The following is a 23,463-nucleotide window of genomic DNA, read 5'->3' as shown; positions in this document are numbered from 1 at the left end:
AAAAGTCCTTGTGTTCGCACAAAACCTTTTTTTTTTTCTGGGTCCTAAATCAAGAATTCATATGCCAGTTATAACAATTTCACACAAATATCTGAGAGGATAAAGTTATAAAGTGAGGACATTTTGATCAGACGTGGATGTGAACTGCAACTTGACCGGTTGGTGCCGGCATACGGCCGTGAGGCGCCGATTCTAGTTAGAGGCGAGATTCCACCTCAGATAACCTTTCTGCATGAAGATGGAAATCATAAATCTTCCTGGAGCTTAAATAAGAACGAGCTGTGTGAAATTGCGGCATCGAGAGCCTTGCTCAGCCAACAACCAGGTGCACTGTCTTCGTTGTCTCGCATATGCACACAGTGAAGCAACACACACACACAACCCCCTTTCTCTCAGGCTAATGCTCTGCTGAGTTGGCAAAACATACACCCAGCTGTGTGTGTGTGTGTGTGTGTAAGAGATAGCGCTTCCTGCCTAAGCAGCTGTAAGAACATCAGTGTGGTCGTCTTTTCTTCTGTCCTCAACTACACATGTAGCGGCCGTCACCATTCCTTTTTGTCCTCCGTCCATCATATGAAGTTCTTGACACTGCGTGGGAGGGCAATGATTAACAAACATGAACTCATGAAGCATGTAAAAGAGAAAAGTGGAAGAATGGAGAAATGCACTCGTTTAACCTCTACTTCCTAACAAGTTATCACCTGCAGCCTGTGGTTCGGTCCAGGGCGTATCCCTGTTGGAAGGCAAAAAAAAAAAGGTCAATGTCAGTCAGTGGAGGCCATATACAGTTTTGTATATGCACTTTGACAGCTCGGAATAAACCAGCATGATTCTACATAAGCATCAAGAACATGTTGGTCCCATCATTATAGCTCAACAGCCATCCATAGTCCTAAATGTATTCTTACTAAATCCTAATTAATTGTGTTATTCTCCTGAAACCTTTTCTCTGTTAATAATTAGATTATTTTGTTTAGCTCAGAAGGCTGAAGTGCGGAGATCTAAACTCCTAATAATCTGGACTCTCACTCATTTCCAAACGATTACATTCATTTACAGGTTATTTATTTCTTCAACATAAAAGCCTAACAAATGCATGCTGACTGATTTAATCAACGTGCTTCTTGGAAACATTAGCAACATTTATCTTCTTTGTGTTCTAAGTAGCTTAAGAGGTTGCTTAGCGGAGCAGTGGAGAGTGTGTGAATAAACTCTTGTAACCTCGCTGTCCCGTAACCCGATCGCTGTCATCACATAGAAATCTACCACTTCATCTCTGGATGGAAGTTAGATCAAAATCTCTCATTTCAGCTGACTCTAAAATATGGTCAGAATACAAAGATATTGCACAGACATCTGTTTGCTTTACCCTGCTGTACATTGATCAGTGTATTGTTGTTTTCCTGCTTGGAGTTGGTAACCATTGTTCCATAGAGCAGGAGTGGACCCGAGACCAACTAATCCTAGAATATCCTCAGAATATTCAGGTCACAACCTGGTTGAGATTTAGTTCAAATGTATTACTTGATGGGTTTTTTTAAATATATAATTGGCCTCCTGAGCGGCTCTGGTCTAAATAGCAGTCTGCTGGAATGTACCCTTGAACTTTAGTAACCTCATACAGACTCTTCTACCAGGTTACTCTCGGACAATCCTCTTCTTGTGTGTGTGTGTGTGTGTGTGTGTGTGTGTGTGTGTGTGTGTGTGTGTGTGTGTGTGTGTGTGTGTGTGTGTGTGTGTGTGTGTGTGTGTGTGTGTGTGTGTGTGTGTGTGTGTGTGTGTGTGTGTGTGTGTGTGTGTGTGTGTGTGTGTGTCCTAGCCACCCAAGTTAACATGAGACTCTTCCTGAGGGAAATGACACACATATTCAGTCACACAAAAGTGTTTTCAGGACAGGCAAAATGAATATGCACTCGTACAGAACCAACACACATTTTTAGCGGGCATCACACACACGGTCGTAAAAATACTACTTACAAAAAGATGTGTGTGAGACTCCATAACAAGAGGAACAAAATGGTGGCTGTTTTTTGCAGCCATTGTAGCCTCTTGCAAGAACATTTGTAACAAGTGCATATGCACACCCCACGACCTTGTCATGCATTAACAAACACAGACAGCCTCACAAGAAAACCATCTACAGATAGACTCGGATATGCACCCAGTCCAACACAGCACACACATTATGGCACCCAGTTCTTTGCATGTGAAAGAGCAGGAAGGAGGCGGTTTGATGTGGCTGCGGAGCAACTGCATACAGAACGATCACTGTGTGTGTGTGTGTGCGTGTGTGCGTGATCTGAGACGCAACAGTTCTCCCAGTCTCACTTTTGCTTTGTCGGAAAGCCGTGTTGAATTTCTTGTTGACGATCAGAATAAGAATTACACGCTGCAGTCTGGACAGCTCATTTGAAATGACACGTCAGCGGAGATAACAGTGTTATTTGTCTTGAAACGTGTCCGCCCGTTAATGTGTTTGTGCGTGCATGGGTGTTTGTGGAGTGAGTGTGTGTACACAGTAACAGTATAATAGCGCTCTACTTATGGAGCCTGCGGAGGTTTGCCTATTAGGAGAACGACCGATAGTAACCTCTCTTTGTTCTCGCGCCTTCTGCACTCATTTCCACCTCCTGCTCTGCTTCAACCTCCTATGGTCTCCCTTTCTTTCTTTGTCTCTCAGCTTCTGTCGTCTATCTCTCATCTCCTCCCATATTCACCTCAGGAAAAGGTGTGATATTCTCTCCGTCCTTCACACAGAGTTTGAGCTGACCGTAATCCCATGTAACCTCCTGCGGTTCACGCTTGGACAACAGAAGCGCCCCTCTTCTTTCGCCCTTTCTTTGTCTTACTTGCACGGAACAAAAACACAAAACCACTCCTTTCATTCCTTCCCAAATCACGAGTTGGTGATATAATTGTGTGGGCATCTCCAGTTTGGAGTCATCGACGGGGAACTTGTGGCAACTTGTCGCTTGACCTGTAGTAACCCTTGTGGAACTGCCTGCTCCCTTCAGCCTGACGTAGCTGATGTTGATAGTCTATCAAGGACAGGTTCTCCTGAGACGAGAGGAATAGGTTTTGTGGTTGTTGTCAACATGACCACAGAAAATAAATAGCAGCTGAGGAAGAGCTGTACAAGTGTTTTGTATCGTGATAACAAGGCAAGAGTACCGCACCGCCCCAAAGCATTCAGCAGTGAGGATTTTGCGATAAAGAAACGGCTGCAGAGTGGAGACATAACACCTAATGACACAAGTGAATACAGGACCAACCTTATACACTTTAAGACATTTTATGGACTGTCCATGATCAGTCACTTTTAATATGAGAAGGGGTGTGACGACGTCTCCTCTAGAGAGAAATGCACATGCACAGACACGGGGAGACAGATAGGACTGGGGACAGCGGTTAAATTTATCTTAATCAGGCAGAAGGCTAAGTGTCTCCACTTGACCACCACGGATACCACTCATAGTGTGCAGGTGGTAACCTTTTAATAATGACGCATGCGCGCGCACACACACGCGCACAGAGGGTTCATATAAGCTGCCTCTGTTGTGACAGGTGATAGCCATATTATTTACACTTCTCACACTGGGAGTTACAGTACATGAGACACCCAGAAGGAAGAGGCATGTGCTCAGCAAGTTTAAACACAGATGTGGCGACACATGGAGCCGATATGAAGGGCAGTACATTCAGCGGCCTCATGGACAGTACAGGGAGGCCGTGTTCTGTTGCTTGAAGCCGATGTCATCGAGGACTAATATCACGGACCTGGGCGAGATATAATTCCCAAACCAAAATCATTATCCGCTAAATTCTTCTTTTGTGAAGTACAACTTTTCATAATCCATGTTCGACATGTACGTTAAAGCACGACAGTAAAAAACACCTGCAGCCACATATCTCAGAATGAGAGTATTATTTAATTGGATATTAGATTGTTTGATGTTTAAAGGCAATATGTTTCATCTAAAATTAGCTTTATGGGTCTGGGAAATGTGTCTGTGTATTTGTATCAAAGTATGGGCTTGAAAGGATATATTTACTGACCAACTTGCAGCCTCCATTATGCTAACGTTCCTGTTTGTGTCTCCCCCTCCAGCTGGCCAGCATGAAAAGTTGGAAGGACATGCGTAAGGAGATCCTGTATCTAACTGCAAATGCCACCGGCTCTCCAAACCAGATGTACCAGGCAGTGTCGCGTATCGTCTGCGGACACCCCGAGGGAGGCGGCCTCAAAATCAAGTCTCTCAACTGGTATGAGGACAACAACTACAAGGCCCTGTTCGGAAACCATGGCAACAGCAGCGACAGTGATCCCCTCGCAGCTTACGACAACTCTTCCAGTAAGTGTCCGAACTACCTGAAACAACCCCATTTTGTACTTTCATCAGAAGTCAGTCGATGTTCAAAACTCAAAATGTGTGTGTTTATTTCCCAGCTCCCTACTGTAACAGCATGATGCGGAGCCTGGAGTCCAGCCCCATTTCCAGGATGATCTGGAGAGCTCTGAAGCCTCTGCTCATGGGGAAGATCCTGTACACCCCAGATACTCCCGCCACACAGAGAATCATCCATGAGGTACAGAAAGGCCCCGTCTCATCTCCGTGAACCCCCATCAGAATCCTGAATGAACCCCCATTGAATGAGGCTGAGCTTGTTTGTGTGCGTTGCAGGTTAATAAGACCTTCCAGGAGTTCGGCGTGCTGAGGGACCTTGGAGGGATGTGGGAGGAGATGAGGCCCAAATTCTGGAACTTCATAGAGAATGGCGAGGAAATGGATATGGTCAGGGTGAGTGGGATGCTGTGCACACACACACACACACACACACACACACACACACACACACACACACACACACACACACACACACAATATAATTATGTGTCTGATGTGAAGCTTCTGTAAAGTATACCAACTAGCCTGCTGCATATGGGGCCATGTTCTGATTATTAACAGAAGTCTGACCCTTTAGTCAGATAATATTCTCTTGTGGGTTCTTCACAGGTTGATAAAAGTACTTAGTAGCTGTGGAGAAAGAGGACAGGGTCCAAGAGAAGTCAATTTAAATGTAAGAGTGAGACAAATGTGCAGACAGACAATTCAACCAAAAGGGCCAACAAGTTCGGGTCAACCATAAAACTTGATTAATTCAAACAAAGCTTTGAAGGATTTTCAGCGTGACATAAAAATGTGGTTCTGGCAGCAGTGTGAAACCATGAAGCAAACAAGGTTCGCCCTCGTTTCAACTATTTGCCGTTACTCTGATCACATCACACAGGGACAAGCAACACTAAGTGTTCTCAAAATAGGTGCACGAGTCTAACATTACAGTCACTCTAGCAGATTGATCCATTTAAAAATTCTGTTTCAGATGGCATATAGTTTATAACATGGCGCCTCCTTATTTTTTTGTTCACAGCTTGTTTGTCACTACTATGTGTCCTGTGTTAATTACCAAAGTACCACTTCCACCTAGTGGCGAAAGATGGTACTGTAAAATACCTTCACATATAGGATTTTTGCTGAGACCATTAACTGTATATAAAGAACCCCAGACCTCTAAATAAGAATAAGATGCATTTTGAAAACATAAGAATAACAGGGCTAAACCTTGAATAGTATTCAGTTTTATACTTATTTGATTAGATAGCTGTGTCTGTCATGAAATAGTTTTCTCTGTCAGGGAAACAGGAAAGTGGTTGTTGCTAATAGATATAATTAATTTGAGAGAAGCCTGGAGGAATGTTTATCTGCATCCTCTTTTAATATTTTAGGTTTTCTTTATCATATTAAAATTGCACATGACTATAATAAACAATATTAACCTTCCTCTTTGCAGACGATGCTCCAGAATAACGCCAGTGCCGCGTTCTTTAATGCCCAGCTCAGTGAGACTGAGTGGCGTGTGTCAGATGTGTCGGCCTTCCTGATGAAGGTCTCAGAGGACCAAAGACCTGCAGGATCCGCTTATACCTGGAGAGACGTCTTCAATGAAACTGACCAGGCCATCCAGACCATCTCGCGCTTCATGGAGGTTAGTGCAGGATGCGTGACACCAACGCACACAACTCAACACAGTTTTTCCAGGAAACGCATTCAGTCCATGAAATACCAAACCAAGCTTTACTTCAAAGAAAAGGATTTTTAGAGCATGTTATGATGCTGTTACATGACGAATTAATTCTGCATATGCAGATGTGTGAAATTATATTATTGCGTAGCCGTTCTTGTTTTCCATATATGTATGGGTCTTAATGTTGTGTTACCCAATATCTTCCATTTAGTTCAAAACCTAGTGGGGAAATAGGTTAAATGCTAATTGCCCTAATAGGTCATCGCATTACAAAATCTTCCATTATTCCATTGTTTTATTAATTCATTTTGAACTGCATTTATAACCTGGTGCAACTATTAAAAGCCTTGAAATCAAATGTTCTTTCCCCTTCCTTCCCTCACCAAATCGAATCATTGTCATGCTGAGTTTGTCACTGCTCCCTGTCTCTGTGTTTTGGGTCAGTATGCCGCAGCCTTAAGCGATCAACAACCAGCCCTAACATCTGCCAAATGTTAATCAATGTGTGTTCCAGAGTAAATCGTTGGCATGCGTGTACATGTAAGGGAATTTCTTCATTGAGAGTCCTATAGATTAAACATCAAAGTTCAGTGGTAAATGTGGACTAATAGCCTCGTGGTGCTCTTCTAATATTTAATGATGATCAGATTTGCTAGATGAGTGATGATGTTTTTCTATCCGAAGACACAGACAATTAACGATAAACTGATCTTCTAACCGTAACGGCTCATAATGAGAAAAATACAAATTAATCAAAAAGAGGGAATTTTAAACCACAACTGGAGGTCAATTAGATGTCACACTCATTATTTAACTCATGTATATTCAGTTTAACAACACTGCAAACAACCCAAAGACCTACTCTCTCACCTCATAGAGACCATGCAACGTCTCAAACTGACATTCCTCACACTAATTATCTCAAGACCTTACAAGTCTGTGATACCTGCAGGATAAGGAGTGCTCATGCTATATTCTTCACCATGCTTTCTGAACTCATTGGCTTCTCACACAGTATGAGGCGAAGAGGTATAAGTCAGCTTATGTCGGCTATGTGAGAGGCTAATCTGTACGACGTCTCGACAAAACAACTCTGTTGTGGTCACTCAGTGAGTTTGTGTAATAGGGTATTGAGTTCACTGTTATTATCAGGAACTGAGCAATATATTTAAGGAAAGCATTTGATTATGTGAGCAGGACTTTCATGTTCCGACCTAATAAAAGTCGGACACCCAAAGGGTCCGGTACTCAAGAGATTCTCTTATTCAGAGCAACTGAAACAAAACACAATTAGGACATTCAGCTGTTGGGGAGATAAAGCTTGAGACTCAATTACTTCATTTTCTCTTAGGAAAGAAATCATTACATGCATGTTTTCTTTTTCCATCCTTCTTGAGCTGTGTGACAAAGACCTTCATGCACCATTTAGACCCCACAACACCTCATGCAAATGATACTTCATGCCGAGTCTTTTGGAGTGAAACGTGCCGTAACCTCTCTCTCTCTTCATGCTCAGTGTGTGAACCTGGACAAGCTGGAGCCTGTCGCTAATGAGGAGAGACTGGTCAACAAGTCCATGGGTCTTCTGAACAACCAGAAGTTCTGGGCTGGAATCGTGTTTCCTGACATCGCCCATGGCGACAGCATTGACTTGCCTCCCAACGTCAACTATAAGATCCGCATGGACATTGATAACGTAGAGAGAACAAACAAGATTAAAGACGGGTAAGAAGCTACCGTCCCAACTATTATTGAATGACGCACCCTTTGCACATTTTTGTTTTTTTATGAGCTCACAGATTTTTAATTTTGCTTTGCAGCTATTGGGACCCCGGTCCCAGGGCAGACCCCTTCGAGGACCTTCGATATGTCTGGGGCGGATTTTCTTACCTGCAGGACGTCATCGAGCATGGAATCATCAGAGCCATCACTGGCACCAAGGAGAAGACGGGCGTCTACATTCAGCAGATGCCCTACCCCTGCTATGTTGATGACATGTAAGTGGCCAATGTGCAATGCTAGAGTATAATTGCAACTTTCACTGTCAAGTCAGTTTAAAACATGCACAACCAATTTTCCCCTTTTCTTTCTTCAGGTTCCTGCGGGTGATGAGTCGGTCCATGCCTCTCTTCATGACCCTGGCGTGGATGTACTCCGTAGCCATCATCATCAAGGGCGTGGTGTACGAGAAGGAGGCCCGGCTCAAAGAAACCATGAGGATCATGGGCCTGAACAACGGCACCCTGTGGCTCAGCTGGTTCATCAGCAGCTTGATCCCGCTCCTGATCAGCGCCAGCTTGTTGGTGCTGTTATTAAAGGTTGGTGTTGCCACGGACACGCCCATACACATGTTGTGATCACACACTTTGTCATCATGCAGGAATGTCAGCATATTGTGGAAAAGAAGCAATATTATACAGTTGTAACCTGGAAACAATTTAATTAATTCTCCCCCCCCCCCCGCCACCATTTTCAGATGGGAAACCTGCTGCCTTATAGTGATCCAGGCGTTGTGTTCCTTTTCCTGGGATCCTTCGGCATTGTAACCATCATGCAGTGCTTCCTCATTAGCACTCTGTTCTCTCGTGCCAACTTGGCAGCTGCCTGCGGTGGCATCATATACTTCACGCTCTACCTGCCCTACGTGCTGTGTGTCGCCTGGCAAGACTACATCGGCTTTGGAGCAAAAGTCATAGCGGTGTGTGGGAGACGTTTAACTATGCACATTTGAATACATACAGCATGTGTTGAGCGTTGTATCCAGTTATTTTTCTGTGTACGCTAAACTCCGGCTTCTTTGTCCTTGTCACAGAGTCTGCTGTCTCCTGTGGCGTTTGGTTTTGGCTGCGAGTACTTTGCCCTGTTTGAGGAGCAAGGGGTGGGCATCCAGTGGTCCAACCTGCTGGCCAGCCCTTTGGAGGAGGACAGCTACAACCTGACCACCTCCATCTCCCTCATGCTCTTTGATGCGGTGCTCTACGGAGTAATGACCTGGTACATCGAGTCTGTGTTCCCTGGTGAGTGGATGTAATTTACGATTGTCGTATTTTTCCGTAAAGTGCCTAATTGATGTACAGTTAAATAGTTAGGGATTTTTTTTATTTTTATATGGACAATACTGAAAATGTCCCTCTATTCCAGGTCAGTATGGGATCCCCAGGCCTTGGTACTTCCCTTTCACTAAGACGTACTGGTGTGGAGAGAAAGAGAACACCAACTTCTCCACCCCTGTGTCGAAGAAGGGCAACGCTGAAGGTACAAATCACAAACATTACTATTTATTGGTCTTTCTGTTTAGGGAGGAATTTTCAGGTATAAAACCATCAGCGATATAAAATGCAGATGGATGATCCTCTTGACGTATCCTATCAAATCTCTTCTTAAAGCTTATGTCCTTAATTAAATGCCATCCGTGTCTTTTTTTGATGATCCACAGCTGTGTGTATCGAGGAGGAGCCAAGTCACATCGAGCCAGGTGTTTACATCGAGAATCTGGTGAAGGTCTACAGCCATGGAAAAAAGCTGGCTGTAGACGGACTGTCCCTGAGGTTCTATAAAGGACAGATAACCTCCTTCCTCGGCCACAATGGAGCTGGCAAGACCACAACCATGTACGTTTATACACACATGCTCTGCAGTTCATCAAGAAACTAGTTGAAAGACTTTAAAATCTGCTCAGTTGAGACGGCAATTGATGTTGATTGTTGTGTGCCTCCCTGCTGTCTGATAGGTCAATCCTGACGGGGTTGTTCCCACCCACATCTGGCACAGCCTACATCCACGGCAAGGACATCCGCAGTGAACTCAGCACCATCCGGCAGAATCTGGGCGTCTGCCCCCAGCACAACGTACTTTTCAGCATGTACGTATACAGCAGCAACAAAGACTGAATTATTTGCACGCTTGTAGCATTTTTGTGCATTTGGTAACCGTTTGACTTGTTGCTTTGCTGTAATCCAGGCTGACGGTGGAGGAACACGTCTGGTTCTACGCCCGTCTGAAGGGGCTGCCGGAGGAGAAGGTGAAGGCCGAGATGGAACAAATTGTGAACGATGTCGGACTGCCTCACAAACGAGATTCCCGCACCAGCACACTCTCCGGTCAGTTTGACTGTTTGGAATTCCTTTACCTTTTAGTTGTTTCACAAGTCATGTTATTCAGAGAGAATTTCATGTCAATAGCGATATTAAAAATGGTATTGTCTTCCTGTTGTCTTTGTAGGAGGGATGCAGAGGAAACTGTCAGTGGCTCTGGCTTTCGTCGGGGGCTCAAAGGTTGTGATCCTGGATGAACCTACTGCCGGAGTCGATCCCTACGCACGCAGGGGCATCTGGGATCTGCTGCTTAAATACAGACAAGGTAAATACCACTAACAGTTGTACAGTCGGTAACAGTTACACATTCTGTAGTTTGTAAACTGAGCGAGTCCCTCTGTTCCTCACCAGGCCGCACCATCATCCTGTCCACTCATCACATGGACGAGGCCGACATCCTGGGTGACCGTATCGCCATCATTTCTCACGGCAAGCTGTGCTGCGTGGGCTCCTCGCTCTTCCTGAAGACCCAACTGGGCACAGGCTACTACCTGACCCTGGTCAAGAGGGACTACGACTTGACACTTCAGTCTTGCAGGAATTCTGCCAGCACCGTGTCCTACAGCAAGAAGCCCGAGAAGGTAAGAGAGATGTTGCAGAGAACGCGGGTTTTTAAAAGATGCGAGAGAAGTTGTCTCCTTTACAGTGTTTTTAACTTCGAAAGGTAACCGTTTACCCTCTTTGTCTTCGGTTCAGCAGGACACTGTATCAGAGAGCAGTTCGGATGCTGGTCTGGGCAGCGAACCAGAGAGCGAAACTACCACTATTGGTGAGAACTGAAAACTTTAAAAGCATTTATTCCTGTAAAATTATCTTTGAAAAGCATATAAGATGTTGATGTGTTATCATTCCCTCTCACCAACCTCTCACGCTTTCTTCACTACAGATGTGTCCCTCATCTCCAACGTGATATTCAAGCATGTCCACGAGGCTCGCCTGGTTGAGGACGTTGGCCATGAAATCACCTATGTCTTGCCCTATCAGTCAGCTAAAGACGGAGCCTTTGTAGAGCTCTTCCACGAGCTGGATGACAGACTTACCGACCTGGGAATATCCAGCTATGGAATATCTGATACCACCCTGGAGGAGGTAAGGAGCAGGTGGTCTAAGTGGGCCTTTCATATTCAACACTGTTGAAGGTAGAAACGGACAAAAAAAGGATTCTTTTCCCAATGTTTAAATTGTGTTTTCTCCAACTCTGCAGATTTTCTTGAAAGTGGCTGAGGACAGTGGAGTAGACGCTGTTGAGCTCTCAGGTGAGATTGATGATGCCTTTTATTGCCTGTTTTAATAAGGGATTAATTATTATTATGAAAGATTCACAGCAGCTAAACACTTCACATCTGTATTAAATAAACATGATTACAATCTTGTTTTTAAACGTATATTAGCAGCATCAGCGCTTGCTCTCAGGTTACTGGATTATTGTGGGGGTTGAACCTCAAAAGTAACACGTTGACCCTCGTGTGGCTGCAGATGGAGTCGTGCCGACCAGGACTCGCCGCCATCATGCATTTGGAGACCACCAGAGCTGCCTGAAGCCCTTCACTGAGGACGACTTTGATTTCAACGACTCCGAAGGTGACCCAGGTAGAACTGCACTACCCAGCATGCAGTGCAATGATATCGACGGTATTGTTGCTATCATTGCGTTTAGCCTTGGTTTTCACCTGAAGGTGTATTTCACCAAAAATATGTATAGAAAATTAGGAAAAATACATCACTATAAAACTAGACTCATGTTTCAAAGCATACTAATCAGTTGCTTTGTGCCAGGGAAATTGCAATATTATTAGCAATATTGCAGAATCGGGACACAGACGAGATGAGTTTGCTCATGTGTATTGTGTCATCTGTGTCCAGAATCCCGAGAGACCGACTGGCTCAGTGGAACAGCTGGCAAAGGCTCGTTCCAGGTCAAAGGCTGGAGTCTGAAGAGGCAGCAGTTCGTCGCACTACTCTGGAAACGATTCCTCTACGCTCGGCGCTCCAGGAAAGGCTTCTTTGCTCAGGTATGCTGATGCTATTTTAATTACACATATTGTTAATAACAATCTCGCGCCTCTGAGAGTGAAGCAGTACTTCTGAGGTGTGTCAGTTGTATTGAATCGTCATGTTTTATTTTTTTTTCTTCTTCAGATTGTTCTCCCGGCGGTGTTTGTGTGTATCGCCCTGGTGTTCAGCCTGATTGTCCCTCCGTTTGGAAAGTACCCAAGTCTGACTCTGGATCACAGCATGTATGGGGAACAGTTTGCCTTCATCAGGTGAGATACCGTTCTTTATGTCTGGGAAAAATTGCATTGTCCTCCTTTTCACCAATATATCTCCAGTTCTCTAAGACGTTTCTGCTCATTCTCTACATGTATCCCTCAAAGCACTTTTAAATCTTCAACTCACCTGAATCAACGCATTCTCTTTTTTTGCACAAAAAAAGAAGCACTTTTCAAAAGAAACGTGTTATTTCCATCTACAAAGTGCACAACTCATTAAATATGTAAAAGATGACCTAAATTCACTGAGGGTTGCGCATGTGACCTAACTGATGTGTTTTAAACTCAGCAACTGCTAAAACTGCGCTGAACACAGCCTTTATTTACTTAAAAATAAAAGTAAAAGTAGAGAGTCATGGTGTCAGAAATTGATCATAAAACTATTCTAAATGTCAATAAATGATTAGTAGACATCCGGATGATTGCGTCTGTCTTCAGTCCTAACACGATAGGAGCTGGACAACTGATTGTTAAACATCATTTGTTTGGAATGATTTGTTTGTGTATTTCCAAGATAGTGAATTAATGCCATGTGATATTAAAGGCATGTGGGTTATGGGTTATGTGTGTGTTTGTAGTAATGACATACCTGAGGATCCTCACATCAACAAACTACTGGAAGCTCTGACGGAAAACCCAGGATTTGGAACGCGCTGCATGGAAGGACAACCTATATCGTGAGTGTTAAGAAAAAAATACAACATTTATTAAGGAAAATATAAACACTTGGATCTACAGTTGCTCTGCGGGCAGTTTTAGCAAAAATACAAATATGGTAGTTTATACATAGGCATAACATGGAGATTTGACTTGTATCTCTGTGCTCCAGGGAGACTCCCTGCACAACGATAGAGGATGAGTGGTCGGCCCCGGAAGTCTCTCAGAGTGTGAGGGACATGTTCGACAAAGGCAACTGGTCCATGGAGGATCCCTCTCCCATGTGTGAGTGCAGCTGTGGCGGACGCAAGAGGATGCTTCCTGAGTGTCCTGCTGGCGCTGGGGGACTTCCACCACCTCAGGTTGGCGACAACACACAATTTCAAAAAAGTCCAAACTGAAGTGTTAATCAATCTACAATTACAAGGGTAAAGATAAAATACACACAAATACAAATAATGTTAATTTATTGTTTATGTTTGTTTGTACAGAGGAAAATCAGCGAAAAAGACACGCTTCAGAATTTGACTGGCCGAAACGTCTCTGACTATCTGGTTAAAACCTACGCTCAGATCATTGGCAAGAGGTAACACTCAACTTACATTAGTTTGGCGCACTTGAATTGGTTCTAATTCTTGATTCGTTGTAGTATGTTTCATTTAATAAAAACATCCAAAACATCTTCTCTTTCAGCCTGAAGAACAAGATTTGGGTCAATGAGTTCAGGTACATAATCAGAAACAATCCATCTTGAGCTAACGGCTCGATAATGTTGAACTGAGTGCCTCTCGGCTGTGTCCTTCGCTGATGTTAAAAGGATTGTGCTCTCCCCAGATACGGTGGATTCTCACTGGGCGCCAGGAGTTCGGAGTTCAAGGCCCACACTGAAGACATTGATGATGCCATTGCTCAACTGACGAAGCGTTTCCGTCTGGAGAGAGTAAGACATTACATCACTGTTTTACACACTGCACTAAACTAATGCACCAGCAAACGTTGTTCTACTAACTACTACTGCTGTGGTGGGCTAGACTTACTGGTTTGAACAGTGAGAGTTGATCCTTGTGCTAAAGAAGACTTTCTCCCTCTCTCGCCCTCCAGGGAACTGCAGCGGATCGTTTCTTTAACAGTCTCTCTGGTTTTATACAAGGGTTGGATACCAAGAATAATGTCAAGGTCAGCACACACCCACGCCCACACACTCACACACATACTGGTTATACAACAACACATGCTCCTTTAGTTACCTTCAAGCCTCCCTCACCAAATTATAATACAATATGCTTCATTCACTATTCATATTGTGTGCTTAATAATGGTTTCTGCTTTGTGGCTAATTATGAATTACTCCTATTCATGAATTACACATACTGTGTATTTCTCTTCATTTATATCAACTGGTCTTTGTTGAGAACACTGTTAATGATGAACATTTTCACATTTTAGGCATGTAGGTAATGATTTTTATGCAGAGCAGCTAACTGAATGAGCTTCAATTGAACCACGAAAATAGAAAACACAATGGAACGATCAAAACCTAAGAGCTTTTATCCAGTTCAGAAAATGACTAAAAAGAAGCCCTCATCAAAGAGACAGAGTAGAGGGGAACAGATACTATATTGGGAAGAGAGTTGTACGAGATACAAAGACATAATGTCATTTTTAGTCTCATGCAGACTTATGACACGCAGCTGCTGCTCACAGAGATGTACTTCCAGGCTGCTTTGTATTTCCTCTGAGGTTACAGAAACTAACATGCCTCTCTGTTTCCAGATCTGGTTCAACAACAAGGGCTGGCACAGCATCGGCTCTTTCCTCAACGTGATGAACAACGGCATCCTGCGGGCGAGTCTGCAAGCCGACCAAGACCCCACCAAGTTTGGCATCACTGGCGCCAATCACCCGCTCAACCTCACCAAGGAGCAGCTGTCACAGGTCGCATTGTGAGTATCAAGGGAGTGCACTTATGATGTGATAACACGTCTCTGGCCCTTTCCAAGAGACATCGCCTGTCATTCTCACGTCTCCCTTCGCTCTGTTCTCAGGATGACGACGTCGGTAGATGTGCTGGTTTCCATCTGCGTGATCTTCGCCATGTCCTTTGTCCCTGCCAGTTTTGTGGTCTTCCTCATTCAGGAGAGAGTGAACAAGGCCAAACACATGCAGTTCATCAGCGGAGTGCAGCCTTTACTCTACTGGCTGGCCAACTTTGTCTGGGACATGGTAAGACATTTCATTGGAGCGGGACACTGAGCCCCATTGATGAGTCTAAATATAACATTATTCTCTAGAAATGAAGCGTAACACTATTGTTCACCCTCTTTTGCTTCCTCTCTTGCAGTGTAACTACATCGTCCCAGCCACACTGGTCATCATTATCTTCATATGTTTCCAACAAGATGCCTACGTGTCCTCCACCAATCTGCCCGTGCTGGCGCTGCTGCTGCTGCTCTACGGGTAAATTTGACATGCGCTCAGTTTGTTTGGGCTCTTCCTTTCTCGAATTCTTTCTCCTTTACTAATCTAAAACAATCGTTTGTTTCTCCCTCCAGATGGTCGATCACCCCTCTGATGTACCCAGCCTCATTCTTCTTCAAGATCCCCAGCACGGCCTACGTGGTTCTGACCAGCGTTAACATACTGATCGGGATCAACGGCAGCGTCTCCACATTTGTACTGGAGCTGTTTGGAAGCAATGTAAATGATGTCTCCCAATCATTTTGATTTAGTTAAGAGTCGCAATAGATTGGTAGTTTGTTGATTCAAGAGTATGTAGAAAGAGAGATAGAGGCTTTTGAATGCAAACTTAGAAATGATTGATTGAATGCTTTACCCCTAACGACTGAATATTAACTGTTAATATTCACTTTATTCCCTTTTTAGGAAATCGGTGGCATCAACGACATCCTAAAGAACGTGTTCCTCATCTTCCCTCACTTCTGTCTGGGCAGAGGACTGATTGACATGGTGAAAAATCAGGCAATGTCAGATGCTTTGGAGAGATTTGGTAATTACAGCAGACCTCTTTTACCAAACACTGCAAATGCATCCCAATTTGTTTTGACAAGGGACGTAATATACATTTTCTAAATGTTCTCTGGCTGTGCTTTTGTCTCTGTAGGGGAAAACCGGTTCCGCTCCCCTCTGGCCTGGGACATGGTGGGAAAGAACCTGTTTGCAATGGCCATCCAGGGTGTGGTCTTCTTCGTAATCACTGTCCTCATTCAGTACCACTTCTTCTTCAAGTCCAGGTGGGTGAAACCTTTAATACACATGAGAACTTAAAGAGTCATCTTTATAACACAGTATCCATAACTTAAACATTAACTCAAAACAAGTAGATCTGGCTTTTGAATCCCCTATGGGTGAAGTATGTCCTTTACGTGACCTCTCCTCCCTTTGCTGCCTGTGCAGGTCATCCACCAGTCACCTGAAGCCTATTGGAGAAGAAGACGAGGACGTGGCCAGAGAGCGACAGAGGATCCTGAGCGGAGGAGGAAAGTCAGACATCCTGGAGCTCAGACAGATCACCAAGATTTATAAGAGGAAACAGAAGCCGGCAGTGGACCGACTGTGTGTTGGCATCCCCCCTGGAGAGGTACGATGCCGCAGACGTGATTCTAAACCGGGAAAACACAGGCTTTCTTTAGTACAGAAAAAAAAGTTTGGGTATTGTTTAAAAATGTGTCTTGTAAGAGGATGATACAGCAGATACAATGAATGTAGTGAAGAAAGTCTATATTCCTGTGAAAATAAACATACCTCTTCTCCTGCAGTGCTTCGGTTTGCTGGGGGTGAATGGAGCAGGGAAAACCAGCATCTTTAAAATGCTGACAGGAGACTCTGTGGTCACCGGCGGAGAGGCTTACCTGGCCGGCAAGAGGTAAGACACATACCTCCTCTGAATATACAATACATCCAATCATCTGTATTATGATTCATATATTAACCTAGTGTATTCACTAGTGTATGCACTTGAAATAAATATTGCAATAATTAAGAATATTCTTCAACAAAGCTGATTGGGAATTTAGTTAGCTTTCATTCAATTGGGAGAAAACATCAACTAAAAGGCTAAATTTAGTTAAAAATATTGATTATTATTTTTGCTTTCTATGGAACTTAATTATACTCCTCTGTTTATCTCCCTTCAGTGTAACGACGGAGATCAATGAGGTGCATCAGAACATGGGCTACTGTCCTCAGTTTGATGCCATCAACGACTTGCTGACCGGCAGAGAGCACCTCGAGTTTTACGCCATCCTGAGAGGAGTGCCGGAGAAGGAAGTCTGTGAGGTCAGTAATAAACACACGCATCAGCCTACTCTATTTACTATCACATGAAGTATTTGGTCTTTTATCTATAATAGAATAACTCTACTTTTGGAGTCTTGTTTTACTATTTGAGTGGGATATGATGGTCGATACAAATAAACAAACAGACTCTGTTAAGTGTCAGTCAATATGCATGTACAAAAGAAAAAGAAAATGGCTGACACTCGTGAAACCTTTCTCCTATCCACTAGGTGGCAGAGTGGGGCATCCGGAAGCTGGGTTTGGTCAAGTATGTGGACAAGTCAGCCGGCAGCTACAGCGGAGGAAACATGAGGAAACTGTCTACGGCCATCGCTCTCATAGGAGGACCACCTGTAGTCTTTCTGGTCAGTAGACACAAAATACTTCTTAGTTATTTTGTGTAAAGCAGTGCAGCAGTGTGACCCAGTGTGATGGAACATCGAAGCAGCAGCTGAGTATCTGTTGCTTCCTGTTCACAGGATGAACCGACAACAGGCATGGATCCTAAAGCCCGGCGTGCTCTGTGGAACGCAATCCTGAGCATCATCAAAGAGGGACGATCTGTAGTCCTGACCTCTCACAGGTGAGACTGGCCGCCTGGATTACATCTTCTCGATTAATGGAACTCTATATTTGTGTTGTTGATTGAGGTGGTTACCTCAACATGACTGATCTCAAACCGGTGTGTTTTTTTTTTCTTCAGCATGGAGGAGTGTGAGGCACTTTGCACCAGAATGGCCATCATGGTCAACGGCAGGTTCCGCTGTCTGGGCAGTGTGCAGCATCTCAAAAACAGGTATGGACACTTGCCAAGATGGCACTTCACTAAAGCTCAATGAAAGAGAAGCAGTTTTCATCAGATCGTCACTTCCAAAGTTCAGTTGAATGAAATGAATGTGCTTCGCTGCAATCCCGCCAGGTTCGGCGACGGCTACACCATCATCCTGCGGGTGACTGGCCCGGACCCAGACCTTCGGCCGGTGATGGGGTTCATCGAGCGCGAGCTGCCTGGTAGCACGCTGAAGGAGAAACACCGCAACATGCTGCAATACCAGCTGCCCTCCTCCCTCACCTCCCTCGCCCGCATCTTCTCCCTGCTCTCTAAGAACAAGGAGGAGCTCAGCATAGAGGACTACTCCGTCTCACAGACAACTTTAGACCAAGTAAGCGAGTGCGCCCACGGCTCTGACTATAACTGGACTGTGACTTCAGTATGGGCTGAGTCTAATTTCCCTTTCCTCTTCTCCCCTCTGCAGGTGTTTGTAAATTTCGCCAAGGACCAAAGTGATGAGGACCATTTGAGAGAGGCCCATCTGAACAAACGGGACGCTGTGGTAGTGGACGTTGTCCCGCTTAACTCTTTCCTCACGGACAACAAGTCCAGAGAGAGCTGTGTCTGATTCCACGACACAGCATCGCGGGAGTCGTTTCGCTTCACCCTCTCTCTCTCCCCCCCCCAACCTACATAACATGGACCACTAACCTGCGGGGGGTGGGGGGTTTGACGAAATATGTTCATTTTTTTTATTTCTATTTTTTAGTCTTTTTTAATTGTTATCATTTCTCAGTGGACCTGCACTTCCGCGCACAGCCTCTTGAAAAGGCAGAGACTGCAGGTATTGTGACACTGAAGCAATGACAACTCAATGCAAATCAATGCAAGAAATGTACAAGAATATATTTAAGATGAGAAGATATTCCTGTGAGGGCTTGGAGACTGGTGCTTCTCCTTCACTAGACGGGCGGAAAGAAAGAAAAGACTGAGAACAATTGAAGCAGCAGGATTATAATACTGCGCTAGACTGGAACGTTGTGTAGCCCGGCTACGCGTTCAATGGACACGGCATCGGGGATGATGGAAGGAAATATCTCTAGTTTTTTCCCCCGTTCCTAAAAGTAGTTGCCGGTAGTCAGTGGGACTGTATGTGGGCTGCTCTGTATCGTGAAATCACCACAGCGTAAAGCAAAAATCCAGATCATTCACTGCCAACTGATGAAAGACGGACCGACTACTTTTTTTATTCGGGCTCAGCCCTCTCTCACTCTTCATTACCAAGCACACTTGTTGTTTTATCAGACAAGTGATGGTAAAAAGAAAAAAGCATTTACAATCCAATTGATTTCAGTCTCAATGATTTGAGACTAATTTTTACTAATTTTCTTTAAGGTAATTTAATTTGAATGGACAAACTTAACCTCTATGGAGTTTATTTTTCTTTGTTTGGGTAATATTTAAGATAACCACATTTCATTTTTGTTCTTGGTGTCCTTTACATTGTCCAGCACAGTGCCTATACTGTATCAAGGTGGAGAGAGAGAAATCTGAGCACTCCATTTCAAAACAACAACAATGTATGTCGGCTGCCCAGGAATGTATAAGACAGATACCATCAAAGCACAAAAAAGGGGCTTTTTGTGAAGATGATGAATGAAATGTTTTTTTTTTTATTGTGTCCTTCATTGTCAAAAACAAACAACAACAAAAAAAAAGGTATTATGGTTGCTTGATGTCTGTACAAGATGTGCATTCTGCTATCCTGGCTTGTTTTTCTTACTCACCCGAATTGAAAGCTTATTGGAGTGGACGAAACTGGCAGTTGGGACTTCAAGAGAAAGCTGAAGGTCGCTCAAAGAATTCGGATAGGTCTTTGAAAGTTCATTGGATATATATACTTGCATGCTTTCCACCAAGCCACACACCCGTACTATCGGCCCTTCCGTGTGTGCGCCGAAGCATGTCGTAAGATCAGCTTGTGAAAGGACTCGAGTTGTGCTTCAATATCGTGGGATTACTGGCACATAATGTATACGTGGAGTCAAAATCTAAAATTCTGTTGTAAAAAGAAGAGAAAAGAAGCAATCTGTATCAAGATGTGATTTTTGGTGGTGAGATGCGTTCTGATGGAAAATGGCCCTGCAGGTGACACTGCAGCTGTTGTACCCGCAGACGGCTGCCCGGCTCCTCTGCTTATATGAGATCTAGACGGGAGCGTTCAAGACCTGAGCCAGCGCCGATGTGGATATTGTGTACAGCCGATGTGAATATTATGTACGACTTTGTGACTTCAAGTCAAAAAGAGAAGAAAAAAAATGTTACCAGTGGAGTGAACAAAACCGTATCTGTGCCAAAAGGAGCGGACTATATCTCTTTGACCCACCAGCATAATGTGGAGGAGGCAACTGTTTTGTAAAGTTGAAGTTGTGCTTTCATTTCAGGCCTTGGTCCGTCGTCAGCAGCTCGAAACAAAGAGCGCACATTATGTCAAATGTGTACTCTCATTCAGTCTCCGTCAGTGTTTTATCTTCTAGCCATGTTGCCAAATTCCAATCTTTCCGTCTGTCCACATCGATAAGCTGCCATGCTGACGCCACTCAGTGACTCAAATTTTTTTAGACGTGAGGTTGAGATACTTCAGACTAAATTATGATTCCGGAGCAAGTCGACAAGCCAGACTCCACATAAACAGGGACCACGTGGATTTTAGTTGTGCTTGTAATGCTTTATAGCCCAGGAAACAGCATCCAGGGTTTAAACTAATGACAGAGTGTCATTACGGGTTCTCCGTGTCATATCAAATCTGGGATCGCACCAGAACCCTCTGCTAAATGTGAGCACTTTATAGACTTCATAGCCTGTCCTGTCATGGACGTATTCGTAGGGATTTGGTCAATTTTAACAATTCTCTGCACTGGAACACAGGTATAATTCAGATAAAATGAAGCTTCACCACTGCATTAAAACATCTGTTTGAAACTTGAAATCGAGATTGAAGGCTTCCACGTGATTTTAGACAAATGGGGAGACTAACGTCTCCCCATTTCTCACGTTAGTGAGATAAAGAGAAAATTACAGTGGTGATGTTTCTCTTCTCGTGCTCTATATTGTATTATTTGTTTACATTTTTAAGTATTAAACAGCTGTTTGAGTCTGTTACGCATTGTGTATAGTTACTCTTTACATTAATAAATGAAAAAAATCATACATTTTGAAAAAAAGAACATCTCCTGAGTTGATTATTTTGCATTTTGTTTGTCTAGTTGTGTGGCAGATACAATAAAGCTTGTTGTCAACTGGAAGTTTGTATGACTGAACAAAAGGTGTGTGTGTGTGTGTCTGTCTGTGTGTGCGCGCGCTGATGACTATAAATTTCTAGAGGGTGCTTGTGTGTCTATTTTCACCTGCTGTGTTCCCACGAGCGCACACACACACACAATTATGTTGCCAGTAAAAACCGACACGCTCAGGTTTCTGTCAGTTATTCATCCACCAACATCATGATTAGGAGAGTTGTTTTTCTGGGACTCCTGCTCATCTGTGTGGCTGCAGGTAAGAAAGAAAAACACACTTTATCTGAGGTAATTTGGCATTCCATTTGTGTGGGTTATTAATGCAGTTTATGTCTAAATGACTATGATGGATTCCATTTGGACGCTATAAATAAACGCCTAATAAAAGTAATCACCCATTGAAATCAAATATGTTACATTGCCTTACAACATTGTGTCAAAAGGGTATTTGACCCTGATCATATAATACATGAAAAAAATGATAATGTCCAAGTGAAAACGGATTCTACAAAGTAAAATTGAGAGAAATATAAAATAAAAAATATGTGTCTGAATGCTTTCAACAGGTATTTTACACTATATATATTAGTGATATCACATTAACTAAAATGACTGTCAATTTTAGATATAATATAGTAATTTATAGTATTGGTTTCAATAATAGATCAGAATTATCAACAAATGGGACTATTAAAATGGCCTTAACCAGCTTTGCATGCAAATTGCATATTTGATTTACTATCTGGTCGGTTGCTTATGACATTCGCTTTCCGACCAATCATGTGCTTTCTTTACAGGCTGCGAGGAGAACTCTGGACTCCTGAAGAAGGTGTGTGTGTGTGTGTGTGTGTGTGTGTGTGTGTGTGTGTGTGTGTGTGTGTGTGTGTGTGTGTGTGTGTGTGTGTGTGTGTGTAAGGGAGCGACTGGTTTAGAAAAAATGAAGTCGACACTATTTCACTCAATCCATTTTGAAACATGTATTATGTGAGAAGGAAGGCAAGTCTCACCAGATGCTGTGTGTGTGTGTGTGTGTGTGTGTGTGTGTGTGTGTGTGTGTGTGTGTGTGTGTGTGTGTGTGTGTGTCCGCGCGCGCGCGCGTCCCCTCCTGGCAGCCGTCCTGTCCGGACACGGCGGAGATCCTGGCGTGTCCCCTGAACCTCGCTCCCGTGTGCGGCAGCGATGGAAACACGTACGCCAACGAGTGCGCGCTGTGTGTGCAGAGACAGTGAGTACGCGCATGCGCAGCTGCTCTCCTCCTGCCACTCACACGCGGTGCGCGGCGACATGCAAATCGACCGGATAGAGGACAGAGTGCAGGAGTCGCCCTCTGGTGGTTTATGTGTCTAAACTTTACAGTCACAATGCTGAACCCTGATTGGCTGACAGCAGCAGCTGATTCAAATGGCGGTTTTTTACATGTCTTTACAGGAAATGAGCTAGTGGTTGGAGAAAAACAAACACAAAATGTCAAGAGATGGTTCTGCATTTGGTGCTTTCCTTGAGTGACACAAATACAGTAAAACAATTTGATCAAACTGATGTTTTAATTAAATATACATGCATGGCATGAAGAGACAGTTGAATAATTCTGTTGTCTGGGACAGCTTTTGTCGATGGGGGGAAGTGACTCCTTTTAGGAAGTGATCTCTGTCTCTGTTTCTGTGTCTCAGTCTTTCAAACCTATAACACACAGTTTCCTGTATTAAAGTATCCTCATTGATGGCTTTTGACACTATCTCCATAGTTACATAAAATCTCCCGCAGTCAGGCACAATGAGTTTATATGAGTTATGATTTCCCAGAAAAACATTGATTTGAAACTTAAACTGAATCGCAGGTTAGCAAAACAGAACAAATCACATCCACGTGTCTTGTTCTCTCTCTGCAGAACAACCAGGGTGGACATTTTGATTGCCAAAGAGGAGGGCTGCTGACCTGTGCAGCCGGGGGATGATGACATCGCCAAAGTGACCAATCAGGATCTGATTATCGAC

The 23,463-nt window shown here is 43.7% G+C and overlaps 2 protein-coding genes across 3 annotated transcripts in view; both read left to right on the top strand.

The window, feature by feature from the left end:
• The window catches only part of LOC306737810 (phospholipid-transporting ATPase ABCA1-like), a gene marked incomplete at its 5' end in the record, with an annotated part of 33,905 nt that extends 12,433 nt beyond the window's left edge, over window positions 1–21,472 (top strand). For both annotated transcript variants that reach the window (XM_079219604.1, XM_079219603.1), the window contains 41 exons: window positions 4,109–4,352; window positions 4,448–4,587; window positions 4,683–4,799; window positions 5,851–6,045; window positions 7,601–7,809; window positions 7,905–8,081; window positions 8,180–8,402; window positions 8,561–8,782; window positions 8,897–9,101; window positions 9,226–9,339; window positions 9,521–9,695; window positions 9,815–9,946; window positions 10,045–10,184; window positions 10,306–10,443; window positions 10,530–10,759; window positions 10,875–10,947; window positions 11,065–11,267; window positions 11,383–11,434; window positions 11,655–11,768; window positions 12,042–12,190; window positions 12,318–12,442; window positions 13,027–13,125; window positions 13,278–13,467; window positions 13,597–13,691; window positions 13,799–13,831; window positions 13,940–14,045; window positions 14,207–14,281; window positions 14,879–15,048; window positions 15,151–15,328; window positions 15,447–15,562; window positions 15,658–15,802; window positions 15,989–16,112; window positions 16,227–16,356; window positions 16,520–16,703; window positions 16,882–16,988; window positions 17,260–17,401; window positions 17,632–17,766; window positions 17,881–17,984; window positions 18,105–18,197; window positions 18,321–18,564; window positions 18,658–21,472. In XM_079219604.1, the coding sequence (XP_079075730.1) occupies window positions 4,109–4,352; window positions 4,448–4,587; window positions 4,683–4,799; window positions 5,851–6,045; window positions 7,601–7,809; window positions 7,905–8,081; window positions 8,180–8,402; window positions 8,561–8,782; window positions 8,897–9,101; window positions 9,226–9,339; window positions 9,521–9,695; window positions 9,815–9,946; window positions 10,045–10,184; window positions 10,306–10,443; window positions 10,530–10,759; window positions 10,875–10,947; window positions 11,065–11,267; window positions 11,383–11,434; window positions 11,655–11,768; window positions 12,042–12,190; window positions 12,318–12,442; window positions 13,027–13,125; window positions 13,278–13,467; window positions 13,597–13,691; window positions 13,799–13,831; window positions 13,940–14,045; window positions 14,207–14,281; window positions 14,879–15,048; window positions 15,151–15,328; window positions 15,447–15,562; window positions 15,658–15,802; window positions 15,989–16,112; window positions 16,227–16,356; window positions 16,520–16,703; window positions 16,882–16,988; window positions 17,260–17,401; window positions 17,632–17,766; window positions 17,881–17,984; window positions 18,105–18,197; window positions 18,321–18,564; window positions 18,658–18,801 (5,991 nt within the window). In that variant the 3' untranslated portion in view covers window positions 18,802–21,472. The remainder of the gene's footprint in view (window positions 1–4,108; window positions 4,353–4,447; window positions 4,588–4,682; window positions 4,800–5,850; window positions 6,046–7,600; window positions 7,810–7,904; window positions 8,082–8,179; window positions 8,403–8,560; window positions 8,783–8,896; window positions 9,102–9,225; window positions 9,340–9,520; window positions 9,696–9,814; window positions 9,947–10,044; window positions 10,185–10,305; window positions 10,444–10,529; window positions 10,760–10,874; window positions 10,948–11,064; window positions 11,268–11,382; window positions 11,435–11,654; window positions 11,769–12,041; window positions 12,191–12,317; window positions 12,443–13,026; window positions 13,126–13,277; window positions 13,468–13,596; window positions 13,692–13,798; window positions 13,832–13,939; window positions 14,046–14,206; window positions 14,282–14,878; window positions 15,049–15,150; window positions 15,329–15,446; window positions 15,563–15,657; window positions 15,803–15,988; window positions 16,113–16,226; window positions 16,357–16,519; window positions 16,704–16,881; window positions 16,989–17,259; window positions 17,402–17,631; window positions 17,767–17,880; window positions 17,985–18,104; window positions 18,198–18,320; window positions 18,565–18,657) is intronic.
• A 204-nt stretch (window positions 21,473–21,676) lies between these two features.
• spink4 (serine peptidase inhibitor, Kazal type 4) lies at window positions 21,677–23,403 on the top strand (the record flags this gene model as incomplete). Its single annotated transcript, XM_079219215.1, has 4 exons — window positions 21,677–21,728; window positions 22,267–22,298; window positions 22,582–22,694; window positions 23,358–23,403. The coding sequence occupies 4 exons, from the start codon at window positions 21,677–21,679 to the stop codon at window positions 23,401–23,403; spliced, it is 243 nt and encodes an 80-aa protein (XP_079075341.1).
• Between the last annotated feature and the right edge of the window lie 60 nt (window positions 23,404–23,463).

This window comes from Taurulus bubalis (genome assembly GCF_910589615.1).
Source record: "Taurulus bubalis genome assembly, chromosome: 6".
NCBI classification, from domain to species: domain Eukaryota; kingdom Metazoa; phylum Chordata; class Actinopteri; order Perciformes; family Cottidae; genus Taurulus; species Taurulus bubalis.
Note: the sequence above shows the minus strand (reverse complement) of the source record. Positions and strands in the feature narration are given on the sequence as shown.